At 45.1% G+C, this 26,716-nt stretch overlaps 1 protein-coding gene across 2 annotated transcripts in view; it reads right to left on the bottom strand.

The window, feature by feature from the left end:
• The window catches only part of PRKAR1B (protein kinase cAMP-dependent type I regulatory subunit beta), a 679,190-nt gene that overhangs the window by 613,874 nt on the left and 38,600 nt on the right, over positions 1-26,716 (bottom strand). For both annotated transcript variants that reach the window (XM_085629322.1, XM_085629323.1), the window contains exon 2: positions 25,020-25,197. In XM_085629322.1, coding sequence (XP_085485448.1) covers positions 25,020-25,193 — 174 coding nt within the window. In that variant the 5' untranslated portion in view covers positions 25,194-25,197. The remainder of the gene's footprint in view (positions 1-25,019; positions 25,198-26,716) is intronic.

Raw genomic sequence — 26,716 nt, 5'->3', positions numbered from 1 at the left:
GTGTGCATGGTTGACCAACATTATGCGGGATGCGAACAGACCGAGCAGGCGTAGCACCTTCAGGACTGGAACAACCGCTCCATCGTGAAACAAAGGAATCATCTCCTGAATTTCCAGAATCCTCTGCGGAGGCGGGAAAGTTCGATACACAGTCATGTCCAGTACTGCCCCTATGAACAGGTTGTGCTGAGCGGGCACCATGTGAGAATTGGGTACATTTATCGAGAAGCTCAAGTCGAACAACAGCCGTGTTCTTACCTGCAGATGATGCTGCATCAACTCTGGCGAGTTTGCTTTGAGCAGCCATGCGTCCTGATAGGGGAAAACAGGAATCCCCGACCTTCTGAGTTGAGCTGCCATCACCTTTTTGAAGACCCGAGGAGCGGATGTAAGGCAGAACGGGAGGACCACAAACTGGTAGTGCTGAGACCCTACCATAAAACAGAGATAATTCCGATGTGACTTCAGGATGGGTATGTGAAAATACGCATCCTGCAAAGCGATCAAAATCATCCAGTCTTCTTGCTGCAGCGCCAGAACCTGAGCTAGGGTCAACATCTTGAATTTTTCCAGAGGTCTAGGATCGGTCTTAACCTACCGTCCTTCTTGGGGATCAGGAAATAACAAGTGTAGCATCCCTGACCCCTTTCCTGCTCCGGAACCACCTCTATCGCACCTTTCTGTAGTAAAGCAAGAAACTCCTGCTGCAAGAGCAGCAAATGGTCCTCTGAACACCAGCCCTGGGAAGGAGGTGGAAACTCTCGGAAGGGTAGAGCGTACCCATTTTCCACAAGATTCAAAACCCAATGGCCTGATGTAATAGATTTCCAATCTTGTAGAAAATGGGACACCTGACCCCCTACAGGACCAACAAGCTCCAAGATGGGGGATCTAGAGCTGCTTTCCCGTGGTACCAGCAGTGGGGACTGGGGAAGGAAGAAGAGGAGAAGGAGAGTTGCCGAGAGGCCCACCGTAGACGACCTCTACCCTTTCCTGCTGCTGCTGTTGCTGAGGCTGCCGACGGCCTCGAAAGGAAGCAGTCTTCCCAAAACCTCGGTACCTCCTATATCCATAACTCCTAGGTTGGGGCTACAGTCCTAGGGATTGTGCAGTAGCTTTGTCTTTGAAACGCTGTAGAGCCAAATCCACCTTTGCACCAAAAAGTCTGGACTCATAAACAGCAAATCAAGAAAAGTAGCCTGCACATCCAGAGAGAACCCCGAAGACCTGAGCCAGGCATGTTTCCTGGAAGCCACAGAGGAACCCATCACCCTGGCTACTGAATCTGTAGTATCCAGACCCACTAGATTACCTGACGGGCTGCAGCCTGCGTGTCTGCCAAAACTTCCATAAAAGAACCACAGTCATTCTCTGGTAACTTAGGAGCCAACTGTTTAGCCAGGTCTATTAAGGCATGGATATACTTCCCCAACAAGTACGTGGCATTAGTTGACTTTAACGCCATACTTGCAGAGGAGAAAACCTTCTTGGCAGACTGCTCCAATTTCTTAGAGTCCCTGTACCACGGAGTTGTGGGAAAACGACCCAGCCGACTGCTTAGAACAAGATGCCTGTACTACCAAGCTTTCCGGCAAAGGATAGGCAGTAAGAAAGGCAGGATCAGCAGGAACAGGCTAATACCTTCTTGCCACAGTCCTTGAAACAGCAGGGGCAGATAAGGGTTTCTGCCACACCTTCAGAATCGGCTCTGTTAAAGCCTCATTGAAAGGCAATAGAGGCTCTACATCAGAAGATGGTGAATGCAACACCTTAGTAAGAATATTTGGTCTGATCTCAGCTGTGGGCAGTTGAAAGTCGAAAAGTTCAGCAGCCTTCCTGATGACAGCATGGTATGGTTCAACATCCTGCGAAGGTAAGGCCTTTGGCGATGAAAGCTCTCACTCCAGGGAAGTGTCTAAACCACTGGCCTTCCGAAGGCCCTCAATGGAGTCTCCTTCCTCCGCCTCATCCTGCTGGTATTCCTCTTCCTCCAGCAGCCTTTGGGCTTCTCTCCTTGAACGCATTTTCAGGATCGGCAGCGCCGGAGACATCAGCACCGAAGGAAGACCATCGAAAGCGGGCAACCGCGCCGCTCAAAGTCGAGAAGATGACGGCCCAACACCAGATGGCGCCGGAGACTGTGATATTGGCGTCGAAAACCTTGGAGCCGGAAACCGCCATGACGGTGTAGTCGGCATAAAGGGCACGAAGGGTGCCAGGGCATATTGTTGCGGGATGCCCAAAATTAAAGGCAAGGGGACCCACGGGGCCAGACAGCGCACCGGTAGGGTAGGATGCCTTGGCAAACATGCCAAACATAGCATTGAGAAAATGTGACGGATCTGACCCTGGACCTGGAAAGGGTGGATAAGGAACCGGGTCTGGATCCAATCAAGGCCGCGTGGAAGGTGGAGACTGCGGCGCCGGCGACGTCGGATCCGGTACAGACAAAGCCTCAGGAACAGGAGAAGATTCCCTGGGCTCTGGAGAATCCCTGGGCGTCGGATAACCCCTTAGCGTCGCAGAGTGGGTCGGAGTCGCTTGAGGAGAAGGAGAAGGCGACGGCGAGACGACATCCTTAGTATGACGTTGCAGAGCTGGAGAAGTCGACCTCGAAGCCCTACCCTTCAAATATTGACATCGAGATCCATGCCTTCGCTTCTACTTGTGTTTCCTCGACTTTGAGGTATGCGAGGTCGACAAGTTCGATTTTGATCTCTTACAACCCCTCTTCTCCTTTTTTGCCCGTGCCATGAAAAGCTTGGCCTCACACTCTTTCAGTGCCTTCGAATTCATCTTGCGACAACTGGAACAAACTTTGACGTCATGGTCTGACAAAAGGCACCAGAGACAGTCGTCGTGGGGATCCGTGATGAACATATGTGCCTCACACTCCCTGCCAGGACTGAATCCAGACTTCTTCAAAGTAGCCATCGCACTGCTACACCAAGAGTGAATTAGAAACAAAGTAAAACGAAACCATCTGGAAAGTCCCAGAATACCGTTATGCGTCAACGGCATGGAAACAAGAGAACTAATGTTAGCATGACAACGAGGTCTTCTTATTATGGCTCCGGTAATGTAATACGGAGTCGCAAGCGGAGCCTTGCCATTGTGACGTCCTCGTCGACGTGGGAGAGCTAAGAAAAGGTTTCCGTGGAATGCTGGCGCAGGGGTAATTCAAAAGGTGAGGAATCCACAGGCAGATGTATCCATCATAAAGTTACTTACATCCCTCTGCAGCAGTCACCTTCACTTACTCAGCTGACAAATGCCTCAAAAAAGAAGCAATGCTGTTTTTGGCCTCCTTTATTCCCACAGTGTAATGAAACACTTGTATATGGCAAAACAATTACCCATATCACCAAGTGGCTTGTTCAGCCAAGGTGATATAGTAGTGAGAGTGGGGTGGGGTCACTTTGTTTCTGAAGGCTTGGTAGTTTCCCACAGGGTAGAGACAAATTGTGGACATAACAACACACGCAAAGGTGAGCCTACTATTTCAGGCTCGCTATAAACAGCTTTAGCTATCGGTTGCGAGAGAGCTCTTGCAATCAATACCTCAAATAAGTAGTCTAAAGAGAAAATGGACTTTAGGTCAGCCCACTTCATCGATTGGCTTTAGTTTTTTGGTCACACTTTGCAATTGCTTTGTAGGGATGTCCGACATGGCGATGGATTTTGAGGATGGTTAGGTTGTCCCATTTGTGTTCCCATTACATTTTGGTGATGGGGTATCAAGGAGTCCTTTTGTTAAGCTGCAGTTAGAGATTGACCTATAGCTTGTAACTCAAACTCAGTGTGTGTTCTTTGATGGGCTTACTTTATCTGCAAAAAATTTCAATTGATGATGTATAGCTTTACTGCTTGCTGTTTGTAAGCCAAAGCCGGTCATACAATGGAGGCATTGTGCTGTTCATCGGTTGCCTAAACTACCATTCCTATTATACCAACCTACGATTCATACCCGTCGTACTTATCATAACTAACCTACTTCCTGCCTTGTTCAACATTCTTCAAGCAATGGTACATTTGCCTGCTAGACTCCTGCCGCTCACGAGGAAATGTGACCACTTTACATCTAATGTCTCCAACTTGCTGGGCCAACTGAGGCTAGAATAAAATTCAAACTGGGTTGTCTCACCTATAAAACGCTGCACCTTAACTTCCCTCCTTATGTCTCCTGCCTCCTCAATTCATATGGCGAACGAAAGTTCTTTAAGATCAGGAACACCTTTCTTTTGGAAAGCAGGTGCGTCAAAATGACCCTTGCGCCACATCAATCCTTCTCCGTACCATCCTCTTCATTCTATAACTCCCTACTGGTGTTCCAAAGAGCCAATCCCTCTTTGTTATCCTTTCAACAACATCGACATTTACCTTTTCAGACTTTATTTTGGCTAGGAGTACTGGCTATCTGCTCGAGGTTTTCATCAGTGTTCTACTGCTTCTAACAATGGTTGGTATAGTTCTGTTGTTCCTTAAGCATTTTTATACGGGTTAAAATGTAAATCTTTTATATTCTCTGTTAGTCTTTGAGCAATATATACAAATACTAAATAGAGAGATGAAAACATAACATGCTTAACCTGTCATACTAAACTTCCAAACCTGACTACATACCTACAATACCTATGTCACCTAAACTAACCCAACCTTCCTAACCTACGATACATACATACCATACTTAACCAATCAGACATAACTAACATACTTTCTTAACTACCATGCATGCCGTTCATACCTTCCAACCTACCATAACTACCTAACCAACATTGCCTTAACTATGTACAATAGCTAATTTACAATACATTAGCTCCAGAACTAGTAAATCTACCTACCAAGTATACCTCATACCTAACCTATAATACTTAGCTAAGGTCCTGCAGACTGTTGCAGGAAGGACTTATGTATGACTCAAGACACTTCCAATACTGGCTTAAGGTACTGCTGCCTGCATTGGCAAACTAATGATTTCAGCTTTTGAAGGAATGTGAATGCCATAGCCTTTTCAAACATAGCAAGACTTATTGGCTTTGCTAGTGCTTGTTAATTTTTGATTTCATTCTTCCATAGTTATTGTCAAGATCCTGATAAAATATTGTAAGTACAGTCGTCCTTTGATTCTTTTTCTTCCTTGATCAATTCATTTCGATAGATCTCGGCGGGACTACGAACTTGCGGAACATGTATGCACCTCATATGATATGCATACCCACCTACTATTGAGATGTATTGTGGAAAGAATTGTATTACTCCCCAAAGGAACACTTCTGCTTTCTTAGAATAGTTATCAATCCAGGTTCATCTATGGATAAGAGGGCAGTCTACTACAGTGAAAGGAGAGGTATCCAACAGAGTGGTGTGATATGCATAACACAGAGCATGAAAAATCCCTAAAGCTGGGTAGAAAATATAGTGATATGGGGATGCATTTTGAGGTTGAAATAATAGAAGAGGGAGAAGCTTGATAATTGTAGTAGTGACATTTTATTGAATGAAGTAGTCTCGAAGTAGAATCAGTATGAGATTGTATTGCTATATTGGTCTTTACTGTAACATGGCCCTAGAAAGGTATAGAAGAACAAGATACTTATCTTCTGCAACCGATATCCTTATGATAACCTGCTCCAGGCACCTCCATGGAACCAGGAAATTTTAGCTGGCAATGCTCTCAACCAGCCCCAAGCAGTGCTGCTCAACATGGTTGAGGAATCCCACTGACTTTAAATATGACGATGTTGCACATTATACAAGCCAACCTTGTATCGGCTACATCTGTTCCGATCTTATTTCCACACCACAAAAGAAGGTGAGACACAGCAGATGGAATTAACATGCAATACGGGCAAAAAAGAGAAAAATAATGCAACAATCTTTGAAGAAGGGGGGGCAGGAGAGCAGTAAGGAATCTAGTTCCACCGGACCATCCACCAGAAAGAATGCTATTGAAGGTAAGTGACATCCCCTTCCAACACATGGCAGGTCTCTCAAGTTCCATACAAAATGACTCACATAGCAGTGGCATACCCTCAAACGTATTGCCCTCCCAGATTCTACAAACTCATACCATAGCAATTTAACCTTTATGAAAGAATATAGGCCACAGTTTATTAGGCAATTCCAAACTTGAAAGCAATTCTTTACCCACCATTTCCTTATACAAATTGCATTGATACAGCTCACCTCCAGGTCTTTTCTTCTTAATTTTTCCCTAGAGGTCTCAGAGAAAGGCAAAGATCAGAGGGGGGCATTGTTCTCAACCTTGAACATGAACAACATCAAGACAGATGTCCATGATGAGAACTCAGCAAGCTAACACAGTGGTCGCAGTTTTGGCTCTGGCCAAATAATCCTGCAAGCCCTCAGGGGGTTGCCTCTTCGCCAATGTATTGCAGACCTTAATGTAAAGTACAACCCACCTCGAGATGGTTCGTTTCTGCACTGCTTTGCCCTTCTTCGCTCCAGTGAACCCAACAAAGAGCTGATTGTCCACCTAGTGGTCTTTGGTGGGAACGATGTAGGACAACTTTCTTTTTGGATCCAAGCGGTGAAGTTTCTCCTCCTCCTTGGAGGGGTGAGACAAAGCAAAGAAGATAGGCAGCATAATGCTTTAGCCAGTGTGGAAAGATGTCACTACCTTCGGTAAAAGGGAGACATGGGTCTGAAGAATGAATTAATTTGGGAAGGAGTAGGTATACAGAGGGTTAATCTCGCTGATCTTCCTGGCCGATGTGCTGGTCACCAAGAAGACTGTCTTAATCTTAATTGTGAGAAGTCTTAGGGGCAACTATGCATGGGTTGAAAGGGTGAACACATTAAAAAAATTAAAACCAAATTAAAGTCCCATCGGGATATAGCAAAAGGTTTCGAGGGAAGCAGATGTTGAAGACCTTTCAGAAAATGTGTCACAACAGGTGACCTGAACAGGGAGGGTTGATCCGGTAACCGCAAAAAAGCCAAGATGGTCAAAAGATACCCCTTAACTGTTCCCAGAGTAAGGCCTTGCCGGGCTGATGACAAAAAAACAGCAACTTTTCGGACAAGGGTGCAAAAAGAGGGTCAACATGTTTTTCTGTGCACCAAGCTACAAACTTTTCCCAAAGGCAGGCGCAAACAGTCTTTGTGGATGGATGCCTGGCTGCCAAGATGAACTCACAGACCTTGGGAGTGAGATCAAAGACTCTCAGCTGCCACCACTCAATCTCTACATGTGAAGGCGGAGAGTGTGCAGGTTTAGATGCAGAACCTGCCCTGTTGCTTGTTGCTAGGACACGAGAACCTCGTGAAGGGGCAGCCTTATTGGAGGACAAGTGCTCATGCTCAGGAGTTTGGGATACTATACTCTCTGTGGCCCAATCAGGAACTACAAGGATGACTTGAGCCCGGTTTGTCCTCATCTTCTTCAAAACTTTGGGCAGGAGTGGTATTGGCAGAAAGGCATGCATGAGTTCTGAGCCCCACTTGAGACAAAATGTGTCTTCAAGCGAGAACCGCCTTGGAAACTCCAACGTGCAGTGCTGACACTGAGCATTCTCAGCAGTGGCAAATAGATCTAACCAAGGCTCTCCCCACCTCTGAATGTAGATGCCATTCATGATACACGAGGCATCAACAGCTGAGTTTGTCCACCCTGCCATTGAGAGTCCCGGCCACATGTTGCACAACAAGAAAAATGTCCTGACATTTCAGTCATGTCCAGAGGCGCAGAGCCTCCTGGCACAGGGTCAAAGACCCCACCCCGCCCTCTTTGTTGTATTACCACATATCAATGGTGTTGTCTAAGAACACCTGAACTAGCCTAGCTTTAATTGAAGGGAGGCAGGTTTTCAAAGCCAAGCGAATTGTTCTTAAATCCAACAAGTTGATGTGGATCTGAGACTAAACTGGAGACCAGTCATCTGCCCTCCACCTCTCCCAGATGGCAGATGGCTGCACCAAACTAGAAGTGAGGCATCTGTCACCACAGATGGGTAAGGGAAAGGGGTCTGCCACTGATCCAATTGCAGTTTGTTAACCAACACTGCAGGTCTTTTGCAGTTCCTTCCGATATCTTGAACAGGTCGGAGAGATTCGCCTGATGCTGCACCCATTGTGACTTCAGGCCCCACTGCAGGGCCCACAAATTCCAGGTAGCATGTAGTACCAACAGGATGCAGGAGGCCAGAAGACCCAGCAGCGTCAAAGTCAGTCTCACCAAAATGCAGGATATCGGACTCATAGCCTGAATATCCTTGACTGGCCGCTCCGGAGGATAGGCGTGGAATTGCACTATATACAGAACTGTTCCAATGAAAGAGAGCATCTGAGAGTCGGTGTGACTTTGGCACATTGATAGCAAATCCCAGCGAATGCAGGAGCTCCTCCACAGTCGGGAGGTGGGGACAGCAGGTAAGCCCACCTTTTATAGCCAGTCGCTGAGGTAGAGGGAAGACTGGAACCTCTAATCTCTGCAGATTGGCTGGAACCACTGCCATCACTTTTGTGAACACATGAGGGGTGCTGTTAAGGCCAAAGGGGAACACAGCGAACTGAAAGTGCTCGCGGCCCACTGCGACCCGCAGGTAACGTCTGTGAGCCCACAGGATGGGTCTACAGAAGTGTCCTGCAAGTCCAACGTTACCAGCCAGTCTCCAGATTCCTATGGGCAGCACTTGCGCAAACAACTTCCACACTGTATGGGAATACCAACCCAAGAAGCACGTGGTGTTACCTGACCACAGAGCAAGGATGGTGGAAGAGAAAATCCTCTTTCTAAAAGGTGTCCAGCATCTTGGATTCCTTATGCAGTGGTACAGTAGGGACAGTGCAACAGTTAACCTTGGACGTGAAGGCTTGCATGACCAGGCTCTCAGGGGCAGGGTGCTGGGTGAGGAAAGCGGGATCTCCAGGGGCATAGAGCTGGCGGCAGGCGATCGTCCTGTGCACAGGAGTGTGTGTGCGGGGCTTGGCCAAAGCCCCAAGCAGGACAACAGTCAGGGCTTCATTAAAGGGGAAAATAGGATCTGTGGGTGTGGCCCTGGGCTGAAGCACTTCTGTCAAGGCATTGGTCATGACTGCCGCCCTCCCCACCACCATGACAAACAAATCCCCTTCCTCCATAGCCAAATTAGGAGGAGAGACCAGGCCAACATCTGGCGAAATATCCAGACTACTGGCATCAGACAGTTCCTCATACCAGTTGTCTTTGGGCCAAGGGTTCCTTAAGGGGTCAGGATAGCCATAGGGGTGCTCAATTCCACCCACACCATATTCCCCCAAGCGCCTATCAAAAAAAGGAAGCACTGTCTCGGACGCGGAGGGTCTTGGTCTGGTTGGCTCTGGAGTCAACCCTGGATGGGTACAGCTCCGTATCGGAGTCGGAAAGGATGATGGGGTTGGCATCGCCTAGGGCCATCCACAGCGGCTGGAACAGCGCGACTTGACGGGACTCTAGTGAAGGTCGTGAATGTGCAACATGAGTCGGTACAGATTCAGGAACAGATCCAAAGGGCCCAACCGGTGTGAATCTACCAGTAGGAATCCAGTTGGGGCAGCTTCCAGATGCATGGGGTCTGAAGTCACTCCAGAGGAGTCGGCTCGCCCAAATAAGAGGTGCATAGCCTCAAAAAGTTGTTTCAATTGAGCAGGAGTCGCTCCAGCTCTGGAAAATTCTAGGAGGTGTGGAGCAGACCCAGACTCTGAGGGGGAAATATGAGCGTGGGGCCTAGAAATGTGGTGTTGTTCCTGCACCTCGTCCGATGAGGACTTGGACCATCACAGTGAAGTCAAAAAAATGAATCATCTTCTTGGCAGCCTTCTTATTGTGAGACTTACCTGATGAAGATTTTGACTTCAATGACGACCAACGAGAATGACTCTAAGAGTGGGCCCGGGACCTTCCACATGACCTTGACCTGGAGAGGTGCAGAGTTGTCCGGTGCCGAAGGAACAGGAGCTTCAATGCATGATGCCGGACCGCCTTGGGGTTCATCGCATGGGGGTCAACAAACCTTCTTGTTTCTTAGAGAAAATCCCTGAGGTACACTGGGAACATAAAGCTCATAAAGTGTTGAAAAAAAGTTTTTAAAAAGCAGGAAAAAAGTGCACTGAATGAGGCAGCTCTTCCTGCTCTGGGTCGATGTGAAAAGAACTGATGTCGGTGCTCAGCAGTGGCAGCTATATAGACACTGCACACGTCATATCCGGTGCAGACAAAGCCGAGGCATAGCCAATTGGTGCCACGGCCTAGCCTGCAGAGGTACTGCTCAAGATTTTCCGGACCCAGTCGCTATCAGATATTTTGTGATTAGAATTCTTTAACATGCATTTGCCTTCCCGATATCCGAGTAGTCATTATTCCAACTACGATATTTTTATGATCGATATTTTGACATACAAATGCTTCAGTTGAATAAAAGAAGTGTGAATGCACGGTTGCAGCCTGGGGTGTCTTCCCAGCAGTGGAACCAAACATTTCAATGACAGCTCTGATTTGACCAAGCTGCGTGATCCTTTGCACAAGCAAATCATTTCATACCTAAATGTACAAACAACGTGACCTCCTAAAAATCCACTGCCTACACCAGTGATACTCATACTACAACCCAGGGGCTGCATGCATCCCTCCTGACGTTTATATGAGGCCTCCTGATCAACAGCAGCACTGGGCTGCTGTTCATCTGACTCAGCACTAACATTAAAAAGATGTTAAATATACAGGCAAGCCTTGATTGAAAGGCTAATTGAAGTTAAAGAAAGGAAGTAACTAGGTTGTCCTGCACCATTTAACTTTAGGAACACCTTAATTTTCAAAGCCATCTGGCTCTAAAGGAGCAACCCCAGTGACCCCACCCCCGCTGGCTTCGATGAAGCCCTCAGTCATATCACAGACCAAACTTTGTGGCCCTTGGGAAAACATTTGCGGGTATCCGTGGTCTACACTATTTGAAGAGCTGTATAAAACATCTACCATAAATGTAAATGCACTTGTGCATTGAAAAGAGCTGCTACCTCTTCAAAATGTGTTTTTAATTGTTATACTTGTACACTGTTATAATCACACCAAAATCTTAGGTGACTGTCTCGCGTAGCCGAACTTCTGCAAGGTTAAAATCGATTGTCTGGGGTACGGAAGATGAAGCTGGCTGGGAGTGCACTCTTGTGACTTCCTTCAACGTAACCTCTTATCTTATCTTGAATTATAAAGCGCATAGCTAACCTAAGGCTTCCCAGCACTGAGAGTCAGTGCATACACTTGTAGGAGAAAAAATTAAGCATGAAAATTACTGAGGGTATAGCCAAGTTTTAAGATGCTTTCTGAATCTGACCACATCCAACTCTGTTCTCAGACTGATCGACATTCAATTTCAAAGTTTGGAGGAGAGGTATGAGAAAGATCTTGCATCCCATTTGGCCTTTTGAATACGTAGAACTATCAAGAGACCAGTGTTAGAAGATCTTAACGTCCTGCTTGGAACATAGCAGGTTAATAAAGCTCCAACCATACGAGGGCCCTTTCCATTTATTGCCCTGTGTGTAATTCTCTGCTCCACAGGAAGCCAGTGTAAGGAAGTGAAGGCTTTCTTAGAAGAGGAACTTCTAGGTATTTTATAGATGGTTATGGCCGCGGTGTTTTGTAGCACCTGGAGTCTTTTTTTTTTAACTGATTTGGAGGGAACTTAGATATAGGGAGTATCCGTAGTCCAGGCATGAAGAGATGAAGGTCTGCACTACCACTCTTCTGCATGACGTTGGAAGTAGAGACAAACGTTTGCTCAGCATCCTCAACATGACAAAACAGGAACGGGTCAGTTTTTTGGCTTGGGCTTCCATCAAAAGAGAGCTGTCCAACTACATCCCCAAGCTTTTTATAGGGGAGGACGGGACGGGCACAGACCCTAGACTATCTGGCCAACTCAATGATGATACTGGGGGTGGACTGTTCTCCTGTACTATCAGTCCTATTTTGTCCCCGTTTAATTTCACAGAGCAACTTGCCATCCAGTATGCCACTTTTTCAAGGCAAGGTCCTAGCTGAGACTGAGAACCTTACTTGATGAGAGTGAGACGACAAGTTGTGTGTCGTCAGCCTAAGACACAATTGAGACTCTGAATTCTTTGACAATGGAGGCCAGAGGTCTAACATAGATATTAAAGAGTGAGGCTTCTGTGCACCGTGGCTGATACAGGATTGTAGGAAACTTTAACAGACAAAAATAAAAGCCCAGAAACACTCTGAGAACATAGTTAAACTCCAGAAAAGAGTTGCTCCTCTTCTGTGTAAATTGAAATCTCTCTCATTCTCAGCTAAAAGCTTCCCCACAAGTATCCAAATACTAAGTGTGGCATAAATGTTATCCATGATGAAACGTGGTTAACTACACATGCATAACCATTGGGTCAACACTCAAGTAAAACAAACAAGAGAAAACCTTCGGAACAGAAAAAAAACATTATTTTCTTCCCATATTTTCTCATTTGGAGGGAGGACCAGTCTCACGCTTGCAAAACTTGTAATGTGTACCTTCTACAAGCACTTAAGAAAAACAAAGTCTCACAAGGGCACTTGGCATTCTCACACTCGGATAAGAACGTGGGAAGATAATCTGGGGCAGTGGAGCTTCTCTGTGTGAGGTGGAGTGCTTGCGAAGCTGTTTCATCCATATTCACAAGCACAGACGACAGGTGGGGCAGCAATGGGGCTCGTATTTTTAAATTAATTTGATTGTCTCGCTGGTTTTAAGATGTATGCATTTTTATTAAACTAAAAATAACACTTTTCCATAATTAGAGAGATCTATTTCTTTCCACATCACGAAAGTATGTGGAGATACGTAGTGTTTACAAATATTAACAAATATGTAGAGTTTTTAGTTAGCATGCCTAATCTGAAATAGGATTGTAACCTGGTCAGGAGGAAAACCAGCATTTTAAAGTTCTACCTGGTCACATAAATATGGATTGATGGGGAGCCCAGAGCACCAACAAAGTGCTGAAAATACTTTCATGACTTTCTAAAGACCTTAGGCAGCTAACTGAGGCTGAAGAGCATGCAGTCCACAGGCCTTCACCATCTCCAACCTTTTTCTGCTTAAAAATGGGTGTGGAAGAAAGCATGAACACCAGGCTTGAGTAGAGACCTGATGAAGGAAGGAACATCACCAGAGGACTGCCAATGCTGAGACAGTGAAAGCAAGGATTGGATCATGTGGGTCTCTCCTGTCGCCAAAATATTTTAAAACGACGCAAAGGGAAGGATGAAACAGTGGGTAGAAACAGAGAAAAAAAAGCTTAAAGTGAGTAGAGCCAGAGGAGCTCAGACATGAATATGCCATGCAGCATACACAATTCTATAAAACACTTGCAATTGAGACACGCCTTATACCCATATATTACACACCTAGAATCCCTTATGGACTTTAACCCTATTGAGGCAAAACTTTTTAGGGGGGACCTGGGTGATCATAAAACCGCAAATATCTACCGAACATTAGTGACGAACCTTTCCACGACTTTAGATCCACTCAGGGAGAAATGGCAGGCAGACTTGGGTCCCTTAGACAGCGACGATTGGAGAGAGGTGCTGGAATCCCTGAGATGCGCTGCGATTGCATCCCGTCTCAAACTTATCCAATTTAAGTATTTACATTGGGCCTATTTTACTAGATATTGACTTTGGAGTGTGGGGCTGATAGATTCCCCTATGTGCCTACGATGTGGCAGTGAGGAAGGTACATTACTACATAGAACTTGGAGTTGTGCTGCACTGGGCAGGTTTTGGAGGGGGGTTACTCGTTGTTTATCTGAAGTACTAGGCTGGGACATACCTCTCACTCCTAGGCTTGTTCTTCTGCATATTACAGACGAATTTGGGGGCAATATCTACAAAAGGCACTTATTGTCCCTGGGGTTTACCCTAGCAAAAAGGGATATAGCAAGGACATGGAAGGATCCGGCTCCGCCTAAATTGGGCACTTCGAAGGCCGGCCTCGACTGGTGTATGGGTCAGGAGCAGCCTATTTTTAAAGCGCGAGGGTGCCCTTGAAAACACTTTAAAATATGGAAACGGGCGGTTTTTAGGGGTCTCCTATTGGAACCGCCCCCACCACAACCTGCGGAAGTTGAAACCATATAGAGAGATATTGCAGGACAGTAATGTTGTTACACCAGATATGTCGTACATGGAGGGGCCTAATGGGCACGACCAGTGTTTTGCTATGCAGTATAAGACACAGATATTAAGAATGTTAGGGACTGTCGCTTACAGCCCCGAATGGTTTATTTTCTTGCTTTATAAATGCGATATAGTAGTCACCTGCTTGGAAACCGATATATTGATTAATGTATGCTTTCACTACTTTGTAATGTATGCGATTACATTATCTGCTGACTCAAAAAAGAGTTTTGTAAAAAAAAAGTGAGAAGAGACAGAAATTAGTAGCTTTATGGAAAGCAAAGTGATTGGTGAGCAAACAAATTACCTTTGGAAGGGCATTCCAGTGTTTGACTGTTAGATGAAAAAAGAGTGATCATGCAGTAGAACATGAAAGACTCTCTTAGTGTGCATCAGATTGTCAAATCATGAGATAAAAGTGCAACAGGACTAATGAGCATAAGGACATTGTTGCAGTAAGTGAGTCCTTAATGATGGAAAACCGAGTGGCAGATGTAGAGAGTTGTATACACAATGAGCCAGTGAATTGTTTTCAAAAGTGGGCATGTACAGTGGTGTAGCAAGGACAATATGGGCCTCAATGAAAGCAAGCACACTGCACCCTCAATCCCTAGTTTGGTAGTAAAAAAACAACCACTAATAGTGCTCAAAGGGGGCCCCACATCTGGCCCTGGTACCACAACACCTTCTGCACTATTAACAGCTCTGTCACTGGAGATGGAGAAATGCGATTTGGTAGACAGATGGTTGGCTGTAATTTCAATAAGTTGGGGGCGAGTTGTCGAAGAGGCCAAGATACAGTGAGTTACAGTAGTCCAGGTGAGAGAAGCTAACAGATTTGACTACTGTTTGACAAGTAGTTGGGAGAAGAGGAACACGATTTCTAAGGAGATTAAGTAACAAAGTAAGCTGTTGAATGCTTGTTGACCTGAGTGGTAAAATAAGTACCACATTTGATGCAGAGAGGCTATAAGATCTAAAGATATATTACACAACGTGCAGTATAAAGTACATTAAAATATTTAATCATTCAGGAAACTAGTATGTTTATGATTCCCAATTTCAAGGCGGTACACATTTTTTCATCTACATAAATGTAAACAACATTTAAACAAACATTTCCATTAGTAGAGACCATTTAAAAATATGGTATTTAAGCCTGGGCGCCCAGCTGACATATGTGAGTCACAGGGACGATGTCCCTTATTAATATAGAATCAAAGATGTTGAGTAACATCTTGGCTAAGATCTTGGCTAACTACTTAATTAAAGATGCCCAGTTGCTTATGCAGTGTAATCTAAGTGGCTTTATACCACAGCAGTAGTTTATACACCACAATATATGGTGTTTATGTAACACCATGGCAATGGCCAGATGGCTTAATCAACTCTTGCCAAATCCTTTTAAGTGTTTTACAACATTCCCTGGGAGAGTTCATTTGTCATGATTACCCATGTTAACTTAGGCCCAGAAAAGTTAAGTGTGAATAGAGTAGTCTCTGAACCCCTTTATCACTGGGAGTGACACTGGACTGGGATGCAAATTCTATGTCAGGACTGGAGGTGAGGATTATGCCTTCTTTCTTCACTTTTATTTACCAGCAGCCATGCAATATCAAACAAGAAACTACTTTTCCCATGGTACATCGGGAAAAAACTGTAGTTCAAACAACCAACGAGAACATCATTATCAACCAATCAACACATAGATAGTCCCATATGGCCCTTTCTCCTTGTCCTCTTTCTTTGCTTCTGCGCAGCCAAGAGAAGTACTCTGTGTTTTCTCTCTTCAGATTGACTGATAAGATCTTGTGTATAACGTTTGTGATTCGAGCCGTCACCAGTTTGTTTTAAACGTGTCGCAACTCTCGAATCATTGTTTATTGTTATGTAAGATTTTGACTTTGTGATAAATTTGCTTTAATGAGTTTTTCTCTTGTTTCAGGTACGCGCCACGGTTTTTACCATGTTTTTCTTCTTGCCCGTTATAACTGCTGCATTGTAAGCCGCATCGGCTATTCAGGACGCGAGAACGGTTTTCGCTCTTACGTGTCCCGTTCCTGGAGCGCAGTTGTCCTCCCGCCTCCAGAGGGCGCAAGAGGCGCAGGGGGAGCAGCGGATTCTTTGAAATTCCTATCAGAGCGATTTCATCGTTCGCGCACTTTCTGCTGCTTGTGTGCCGGTTGAGGGAGACACCTGTTAAGGGTCTGTAGATCCTGTATCTGCATCGCGAGCCGATCTCTTTAATCCCACACTCTGGTAGTCGAGTTGTTTAGGGACAAGTCTGTACTGGATTTTTCTCTCTAACACCTCATTTAGGTCACGTACTGGCCATAGCTGGCATTTTGTCTGGGACACGTTACCCTCCAGCTTGATTTTTATTAACAACTGCTGATTAATTTGTGTCTGCTCCAGGCTGTGTACCAGGGCTGAGACCCACCAACAATACAGCAACATTCTCGCACCAATTATTTGGACTGACACCCAGTCCCCCACAAAAAGGACCACTTTATGAGGGGCTAACAGTCTGCCAACCAGACTTTCTTACTCAGTTTACTACCCTTCCTTTTGGTTTACCTTACTGGGGGTGATTACAATGGAATATGAAGATGATTCCCAGGGGGTGGGGGATCAAATGGCTGACCTCCCTTGGGATGAAGATTTTTAGGACACGGTGGATGCCTCGATATATAGGGCAGTGGAGGAAGCTATGGCTCCTTTGGAGGAGAGACTTTCCGGCCAAATTGCAGAGGCATTCTTAAAAATGTGTTCCACCTCCCGCGCCCGTCCCACCTGCCCCTACACCTGTCCAGTTGACCCAGCAGGTACCCCTGCGAAACGTACTCGTGAAGCTGGGTGAATTTGGATGCCTTCGATAGGCTACGCCAAGCTTTTAGGGCGAATCAACCTGCTTTACCACCAGGGAATGGGGATTTCCTCCTGCCACTCTTCCCTCTACCCCTAAGGGTTCAGGAGATCCAGACATTGTTCCTGGTCCGTCTGGTCTCGATGGCTCCTCCTGTCCATCTACCTCAGCTAATGATTTATCGGACATGCTGGACCCGCAGGATATAATCCATCCCCGGTCGACTGAATGGGCACCGGACGATAAGGTCGCTTCCTATGTAGCAAGTCGCATATGTAGACCACTTGAAAAAGAGGCTGGGAATTGTCTGCGTGCTGAGTGTCCTCGCCCTTCTCTAGAGGGGAGAGTGGCCTTGACCCCCCGAGATAGATCTGCATATGGCCACCTTCTTGCAGAAATTCATGAAGGACCCCAAGAAGGGGATAGATGGTTCATCGCGCTCATGCCAGGATAAACTTCTGGATGCCCTGGCGCCCCTAACTAAAATACTTGACATGGCGGAGGAGGCCAAGATTTCGGGAGCACTTATTTCCCCGGAGACCCTTTCGGGGTGGGCTCAGCGAGCTATAATATTTCTGGTCAATGCAAACTGTGCCATATCAGCAGAGAGACGCCGCTCTCTCCTCATAAAAGTGGACCTAAAATTGGGGTATTTACCAGATTCTGCAGTGAGTGCTGTCGCACAAGGTGGACTCTTCGGAGAACCATTTGTGAAAGAACTTGGAAAGTTCGTTAACACTTTCACGTCCTTAGATAAGGCGCAGACAACGATCAAGAGGGTGTTTCCTGGGCTTTCTGCGGGGCCGGTCGAGGCAGGGGTCATTCGACCGCCCGTGGTGCAAACCAGTACCAGCAGAAGGGACAAGGCCGCAGATAGTACCAGGACCAGACAAGGTTCGGCAATTTCTACCCTACAAGAGGTCGCTGTGGCAAGGGTAGAGTATACAGAGGACAAAATGCAACCGCAAGCCCCGGTGAGTGTACTCATCTGGCAAATTTTTTCCCAGCGTGGACTTCCATCACAAGGGATGCATGGGTCCTACAAACGGTTCAGGGATTCCATTTAGAGTTTTTTGGGAATCCTATCCAAAGTGGGCGCCCTCGTTCGCTCCAGTTTTCTCATCAAGATACCATTCTGGTGGATCAAGAAGTAGCCTCTCTTCTTTCCAAAGGCGCTATTCTGCCTGCCTACCCTCACCCGACTGGTTTCATCAGCAATATTTTTCTAGTCAAGAAGGTTGATGGTGGCCAAAGGCCTGTAATACAGTGGGTGGTTTATCACCATTTCAAAATGGAAGGGATCCACCTTCTCAGCGATGTCCTGAGGCCTCTAGATTGGATGGTCCATTTGGACCTCAAAGATGCATATCTGGCAGTCCAGGTTTTTCCTCCTCACCAAAAATTCCTGCAGTTCACATGGAAGGGTCAGACATACGAGTTTGTATACCTTCTGTTCCATTTCTCCTCGGCCCCGTAGTGCTTTACCAAGGTCCTCAAACCAGTGGTTGAGCACCTCAGGACTCGAGGAGTAAGACAGATGGTGTATTTAGATGATCTGCTCCTTTGGACTCTTGTTCCCGGAGGCTCCTCGCACATCTTCACCTTGCAGTGAGTCTCTTGCAGGGCCTCGGGTTTGTAATCAACGAGAAGAAATCTCTCTTGACGCCCTCTCAGACGATAACGTTTTTAGGATTTGTGATAGACTCCACGTCCTCTACCTTAAGTCTTCCGTCCAGGAACGTGGTGAAAATTCATCACGAATTGAGACGTACACTGTCCAGACCTCAGGTGACTCTCAAGCAGATTGCTCAAGTGGTAGGCCTCCTCTCTTCATCAGTCCAGGCCATCTTCCCGGGTCCTTTACATTACAGGGCCCTTCAACTTCTAAAAACGTCCCACTTTCGCATGGGTCGACCTTACAAGGTGTCTCTGTCCGAGGAGTCTCAAGAGGAGCTCCAGTGGTGGCAGTGTCACATGGAGGGTTGGAATGGCCGAGCGATCTTCGGTTCATCGCCAGATTTAGTTATAGAGTCCGATGCCAGCAGGACAGGCTTGGGGGCCAGATGCGGCACAGTTTGCACGGGAGGCTTGTGGTCACCAGAAGAACAACGCTTACACATAAATTGCCTAGAACGTTTAGCGGGTTCTTTCGCAGTGCGTTGCTGGAAAAAAGATTCTATTCAGTCGTGTGTCCTCCTGAAGATGGACAACGTTTCTGCGGTCCGTTACATCAATCACTTGGGAGGTACTCGATCGAGGGCTCTCTCCAACCTGGCTGCAGCCTTTTGGCAGTATTGCCTGGACTATCAGGTCTCGGTCACGGCAGAATATTTGCTGGGCTGCGAGAACCAGGAGGCAGACTTCCAATCTCGCAATCTCAGGGATGCCAGCCTCTGGAACCTGAATCCGGAAGTGTTTGCAACTCTGAATTCTCAGTGGAGTCCGTTTTCATTAGACCTTTTTGCCTCCAGACTGGATCACCAACTTCCTCGCTTCTTCAGCTGGAGACCAGACCCACTAGCTTTAGCCACGGATGCGTTCCTCCAGGATTAGAGTCTGGAGAAGGGGTATGCGTTTCCACCTTTTGCGATGATCACAAGAGTGACAGCACAGGTCAGGAGGCAAAATGTGGAGGTGGTTCTGGTCACCCCTCTCTGGAGGTCTCAAGTCTGGTTTCCAGTTCTTCTGGAATTTTCCTGGGATTCTCCAGTTCTATTCCCCCAATTTCCGGCTCTCCTCAAGAATCCAGACCAGGTTCCTCATCCTCTACTTCAAGAGAATTCAATGTGGCTCATAGCGTGGCGGATTACCGGAAACGCTGGGAAATCCCAAGACTTTCGGAGGCGGCTGAGTTCCTCATGTCCGGAGCATGGGCGGATAGTACGGTCAAGATGTACAAGTCCGCTTGAGGCAGATGGTCCGGTTGGTGTATGCGAAGGGATCTCAATCCCTTGGACCCCGATGTAGTCCAGATCCTTAATTTTTTGGTTCATCTGGCTCGTAGAGGCTTAGCCTACAGATCTATCAATACCTTCCGATCGGCCATTTCGGCCGGCCACATCCCAATTAATGATGCAGCAGTGGGCGAACACCCATTAGTCTCCAGATTACTTCGCGGTATCAGACTTTCTCTTCCCCCAGAACCTCGTTATTCATCCCTTTGGGATGTCAATCAGGTCTTTAGCTTTTCCTCTCATGGCAACCTAACCGTTTTCTTTCCAGGAAGGAGCGGTCAGCCAAGCTGCCAATGTTACTATGTCTCATTTCTTGTCGCCGTGTCTCTGATGTAAGGGCATTAGATGTCACGGGCCAACTGGTGTCGCCTTTACATTGCATAGGAGGACAAAATGTCACACAAGAGTTATTTCCTATCCAGAGTTTCCAGAGGCTCCGAAGCTATGCGTAGTGCGATGCCTGAAGGCATAAGAGGAGATGACTGAGGAAATCCGTCCACCCGGAGAACAGCAACTGCTCATTGCTCTCCGAAAACCCTTTAAGGCGGTCTCTTCGACTATTGCTCGGTGGGTTCGATGGGTGATGCAGGAAGCTGGGATAGATCTCAGGATTTTTGGGGCACACTCGGCCAGAGGTGCGATGGCTTCTAAAGCTTTCGGTTTAGGCGCCTGTTTGGAAGATATTCTAAACGTGGCAGATTGGCCTTCGGACTCCACCTTTAAAAGGTTTTTATTTCAAACCAGTGCCTAACAAGGCACATTTGGTGGTCAACAAGCTTTAAACTACTATAATCCTCGCCTCCAGTCCTGACATAGAATGAAAAATGTCTTAGCTATCATAACAGAAAGTTAAATTCTATTAAGGACTTGGAGGTGAGGATTATCCCACCCTAGAGATTCCTTCAAGGAGATCTCCCTCCCCGTATTGGAGTAAGTAATTCTTGCATTTACCCATGTATTGGGATGTTGCCTTGGTTTACAGTATATGACTAATTTGTGATAGGTATCTTTCCACAGGTTTTTTATTAGTGGAAGACCTTTTGTGGTGACAATTGTACTTATTGTTGCAGGATCTGATGCTACCAAACAGGATACATGATGGTGATCCTTTGGCTGACTCTGCGCTTCGAAATAGGACAAGGGGACAAGGTGAAAGGACTATATGGGACTATCTATGTATTGATAGGTTGATAATGGTGGTCTCATTGGTTGTTTGAACTACAGTTTTTTCAAGATGTGCCATGGGAAAAGTAGTTTCTTGTTCGATATTACATGGCTGCTGTTAAATAAAAGTTAAAAAAGAAGGCATACTACTCGCCTCCGACTCCTTAATAGAATTGAAACTTTCCGTTACGATAGCTAGGAAATTTTTCATTCTCATCTCTGCTCTTTGCATTGATGGTCAAACACCTGGAAGGGAGAATCCACACAGATGACGGTATGAGAGGTTTTAGATGGGTTCTGTGCTTGGAAGATTACGTTTCACGCAATGCGTATGGTCTGCTTGTTTATCTAAGCCAGCCAAACCACACAATTTTGGAACAAGTCTGGCGTGTATACGGGACTCCAAGTATACTAGGCAAAGACTAGTGTTTTCCCTGTGCAAAGGATAAGTGATCTGGAGGACTGGGTTTCACATTCTGCCCAGTGTGAGTGGCCTAACGGCCTGTGACTGTTAAGAGCCAAAAACATTGGGATTAATGGTGTAGCACAGCGAATTCTAAGCAATATATTTTATTAAAAATACATTTTTTGCCGATTCTGCATTGGACAGCCACATAAGTGAGATATCATTTTACTCGGGAGACCAAGGGGAACGCTAGTGGATAGAACATTTGTGCCGGTACAGTGATCCCACACAAAAATGTGTGCAAACAGTGATTTTTTTCAGCTAAATTTGAGGTTTGCAGGGGATTCTGGGTAGGAAAACATTGGAGGATCCACACAAGCCATACTTCACTGGATTCCCCAGGGTTCTACTTTTCAGAAATGTGTGGGTTTGGTAGGTTTCCCTAGATGGCCATGAGCCCGTGTCCAAAAACCCAGGTGCCCACCGCAAAACCTGGTAATTTAATGATAGGTGGTTTTGAAGCCTCTACAGTACGATTTGGTCCATTTCCTGTTGCTGACACTATGCCTACCCTCACAAGTGAGGTACCATTTTTATCAGGAGACCTGGGGGAATGCTGGGTGGTAGGAAATGTGTGTCAGTCCGGTGATCCCACAACCTTCCAACACAGAAAAGTGAGAAAAATGTGCTTTTTTCAGCTCAATTTGAGTTTTGAAGGGGATTCTGGGTAGGAAAACTTTGGGGGATCTACGCAAGCTGTATCTCCCTGGACCACCCCCCCCCTCCCCGGGCCTCTAGTTTTCACAAATGTGTGGGTTTTGTAGGTTTCCCTAGATGGCCGCCGTGCACAGGGCAAAAACCCAGGTCACCCCCCTTGCAAAACCAGGTAGTTTTGTGATAGGTAATTTTGATGTCTCCACAATACGTTTTGGGCACTTGCCTGTTGCGGGAACTTGACCCACCCACACAAGTGAGGTACCATTTTGATCAGGAGACCTGGTGGAACGCTGGATGGTAGGAAATTTGTGTCAGCCCAGTGATCCTACAACTTTCCCACACAGAAAAGTGAGGAAAATAGGATTTTTTTCAGCTAAATTTGACAATTGCAGGGGATTCTGGGTAGGAAGACGTTGGCGGGTCCATGCAAGCTATACCTCCCTGGACTCCCCCGGGTGTCTACTTTTCAGAAATGTGTGGGTTTGGTAAGTTTCCCTAGTTGGCCGCTAGCCCGGGGCCAAAAAAAACAGGTGCCCCACGCAAAACCAAGTAGTTTTATGATAAGTAATTTTAAAGTCCCCACAATTGGTTTCAGGGTCCTTGCCTTTTGCGGGTACTTGACCCACCCACACGATTGAGGTACCATTTTTATCGGGAGACTTTGCAGAATGCGGGGTGGGTGGAAGTTTGTGGACCCACGCAGATTTCAGAACTTTCCATAACATAAATGTGAGGAAAATGTGTTGTTTTGACAACGTTTGAGTTTTGCAAAGGAATCTGGGTAACAGAACCTAGTGAGAGCCACACAAATCACCCCATCCTGGATTGCCCTGGGTGTCTAGTTTTCATAAATGTATAGGTTTGCTAGGTTTTCCTAGGTGCCGGCAGAGCTAGGCTTCAAAATGCACAGCTAGGCACTTTGCAAAATAAAGGGTCAGTTTTCACTGTAAAAATGTGGTGTGTCCACGTTGTGTTTTTGGCTGTTTCCTGTCGCAGGCACTAGGCCTAACTACACCAGTTAGGTACCATTTTTATTGGAAGACTTTGGGGGAATGCGGGGTGTGTGGAATTTTGTGGATCGACAAAGATTCCAGAACTTTCCATCATAGAAATGTGAGAAAAATGTGCTTTTTTGACAAAGTTTGAGGTTTGCAAGGGATTCTGGGTAACAGAACTTGGTGAGAGTCACACAAGTCACCCCATTCTGGATTGCCCTGGGAGTCTAGTTTTCAAAAATGTATAGGTTTGCTAGGTTCCTCTAGGTGCCGGCAGAGCTAAGGTTCAAAATCCACAGCTAGGCACTACAAAAAAGGGTCTGTTTTCACAGTAAAAATGTGGAGTGCCCACGTTGCGTTTTGGGCAGTTTCCTGTCGCGGGCACTAGGCCTACCCACACAAGTGAGGTACCATTTTTATCAAGAGACTTAGGGGAACACACAATTGTAGAGCAACTGTTGTTACCTATTGACTTTTGATGCATTTCTGCCTTCCAAATGTAAGTCGATGTGTAAAAAAGAAGTCATTTTGACTAGCATGTGATATAATTCACATGCTAGTATGGGTACCCACAATTTCAGAGATGTGCAAATAGCTATTGTTTCTAAAGTCTACATTTTGTTCCCATTTCGGAAATGCATAGGTGTCTTTGATACCTATTTTTCACTCTTTATATTTTACCAAATTAATTGCTATATACCCGGTACACAATGAAAAACCATTGCAAGACGCTGCTCAGTTTGTGGCTCTGGGTTCCTCGGGTTCTTGGTGAACCTACAAGTCCTATATATCCCCACAACCAGAAGGGTCCAGCAGATGTAACGGTATATTGCTTTAAAACATCTGTCATACAAGAAGTTACAGGTGAAAACGTAGTCACAAATGGCTGTTTTTTTCAACTAATTTAAAACTTTTTTTTATTTTTGACAGCTAGTTTCTATTAAAAAAAACTTGAAGGATCTACACAAATGACCCCTTGCTGTATTTGGAATTTTGTCTACTTGTCGGAAATGGATAGCTTTCCAGGATCCAATTATTGCTATCATACCAATTTTTACCACTAAATGGAAAGAGGTTGAAAGCACAAAAAATAGCAAAAATAGGCTATGTCCCAGTAAAATGCCCAAACTGTGTAAAATATGTTGGTTTTCTGACAAAAATCTGTCAGTCTCTGAAAGCTGGGAAGATGGTGATGTCAGCACCACAATCTCTTTGTTGATACCATCTGCAGGGGAAAAAACAGACGCTTTCTTCTGCAGCACTTTTCTCCCATTTTACCCAATAACAAAAAAAAACTTTGCTGTATTTTGACTAATTTCTGGGTCCCCTCCAGTGGAACCAACAAACCCTGGGGACCTTTACAATCCCCATGATGTTGGAAGAAAAGGATGCAAATTTGGCGTGGATAACTTATGTGGTTAAAATGTTACAGGGGTCTAAGCGCAAACTACCCCAAATAGCCAAAAAAAGGCTTGGAACGGGGGGGGGGGGGGGGGAGGCCTAGCAGCGAAGGGGTTAATGAAACAAACATGAAAACATTGTAAGACACGGATAACATGAGAAATTAAAATTATTTAAATACATTTTATTCTTTGATAAAAGTAATATTTCCTTCATCTCAGCGCTTTTGGTATTACTGGTAGTATAATAAGACAACAGCAAAAAATATTAGTCTGAAAATCATTATCATAATACTTGAAAAGTTATTTTAGTAATTACATTGACAGCACGAATAAAATAAAAGTTTCTGAAGCAAACTGACCTTTTCTAACTTCTCAAAGTGTTCTCGCAGAAATTTCATTGGGCGCTCCGGTTTTGCTATGCAAAGATTCACAATGCATTCTTTCAGGATATGTTGGATACTATACTTCTGAACATAAATTTCGCATCCTTTTAAACTCTCATCTTCTTCAGCAGAGGAGGAGGAAGTAGCCATATTTCTGAAAGGGAATATATAGATCACCATGAACAAACTATGCTTCAACAAAACTACCTAATTGAAATAAAAAGTGGAAATTAAATCTATTGTTTGGTAATTATGAATAATTTTATTCTCTCTTTAACATGTGCGGTAAAGCTCCCATTCCATGTGCAAAATATTGAGACAGCCTATAAAAGCCATCTGTATTTTTAGGTTTTTCATCTTCTTTTTCCAATTTTCATAGTGTTCTTCCTGCAATTATCTTATACCTATTTTTCTGTATGGATTTAACATATAAAAACATGCATGATACTGGTTATGTTATAACCTATAGATGTCTTTATTGTTGCACACTGTAGCATAACTATGCGATGTAATACTACAACATAGATACCTTTTGTAATTTTGATTTAAACTTGACTGTTACTCTAGATGGAGGATTAGTTTGTTTGTTCGCCGATATAAATAAAAAGATTACCATTACACAATACAATTCTACTGTCTAACGTTTAGCTTTCAACATTGGGATAACGCAGAATATAAAGGAATGATGGCCAATTCACACAAAAAACTGGAATGTTGAGAGCAGAAGAATTACCACATCTACTACTCCAAGTCTAAACCACAAACAGCTTTCCCTCAGTTTAAGATTTCTAAATTTCATTTGTGTTTCAACTTTATTGTGCCAGTAGCACCCCGGTACAGCATTTTCAAGTTGGGGTAGTTTTGAATTCAACTAAGTAAATTTTCAAAATATCCCAAGAATAAACATTATCACCCACTATCCAACACTTGCATCTTGTATGAACTAACCCTATATTGTAACTTCAACCCTAGTACTCCCTAGGAATAGAAAGCCAATCACCAAATAATAGAAACCCATTGAAGGCAGGATTGCAGTCCAATTACAATACAGCTGCTGCCCATTAAGTGTTTTTTTTTTTTGCCGGATCCCTCATGCTATCATAAAAGCAACTAGAGCACAAAGAATCATCTTCTTCGTTAATGTGGGTTAATTAACACATAGTATGAAGTAAAATGACTGAGTCATCATAGATAGCAAAATCTGCAAATGTGGCGTTCTCTTTGGAATAAGAGGTTGAGGCTTGGTGGGAAAGAATCATCCTCATACCTCTTTATACAGTTAACCACACATCATAATGAATTTATCTGAACAGTCAGATAATGTATTAACTTTTCCCGCCAGGAAATAGACAAGGTAACTGAGACCAAAGGGACACACATACACTTCACAAATCATCTGGAGGCATCGGCGTGTAGGAGGTGCTAACTTGTGGGTGGTACAAAAGTACTAAGACACTTAGCTACAATAGTTGTAGCGCTCGGTGTTGGTTCTAGTTTGCACCAGTCCTGTGTTCTGCACCTTTTTGTTTTCAACCCAAGGTCTGTGTTAGGTATTTAGTTAAATTGATCTGCATTTCTTGTCCCTAAATCATTTTTGCATTGGTCTGCAGTTCTTCAGCTACTTCCAACTACTGGCTCCGCCCGGGTAGCCTTGTGGGTCGAGGCTGCTTTAT

Source organism: Triturus cristatus, chromosome 10 (genome assembly GCF_964204655.1).
Source record: "Triturus cristatus chromosome 10, aTriCri1.1, whole genome shotgun sequence".
Lineage (NCBI taxonomy): Eukaryota > Metazoa > Chordata > Amphibia > Caudata > Salamandridae > Triturus > Triturus cristatus.
The sequence above is the reverse complement of the archived record's forward strand: the minus strand, read 5'-3'. Positions and strand labels throughout refer to the sequence as shown.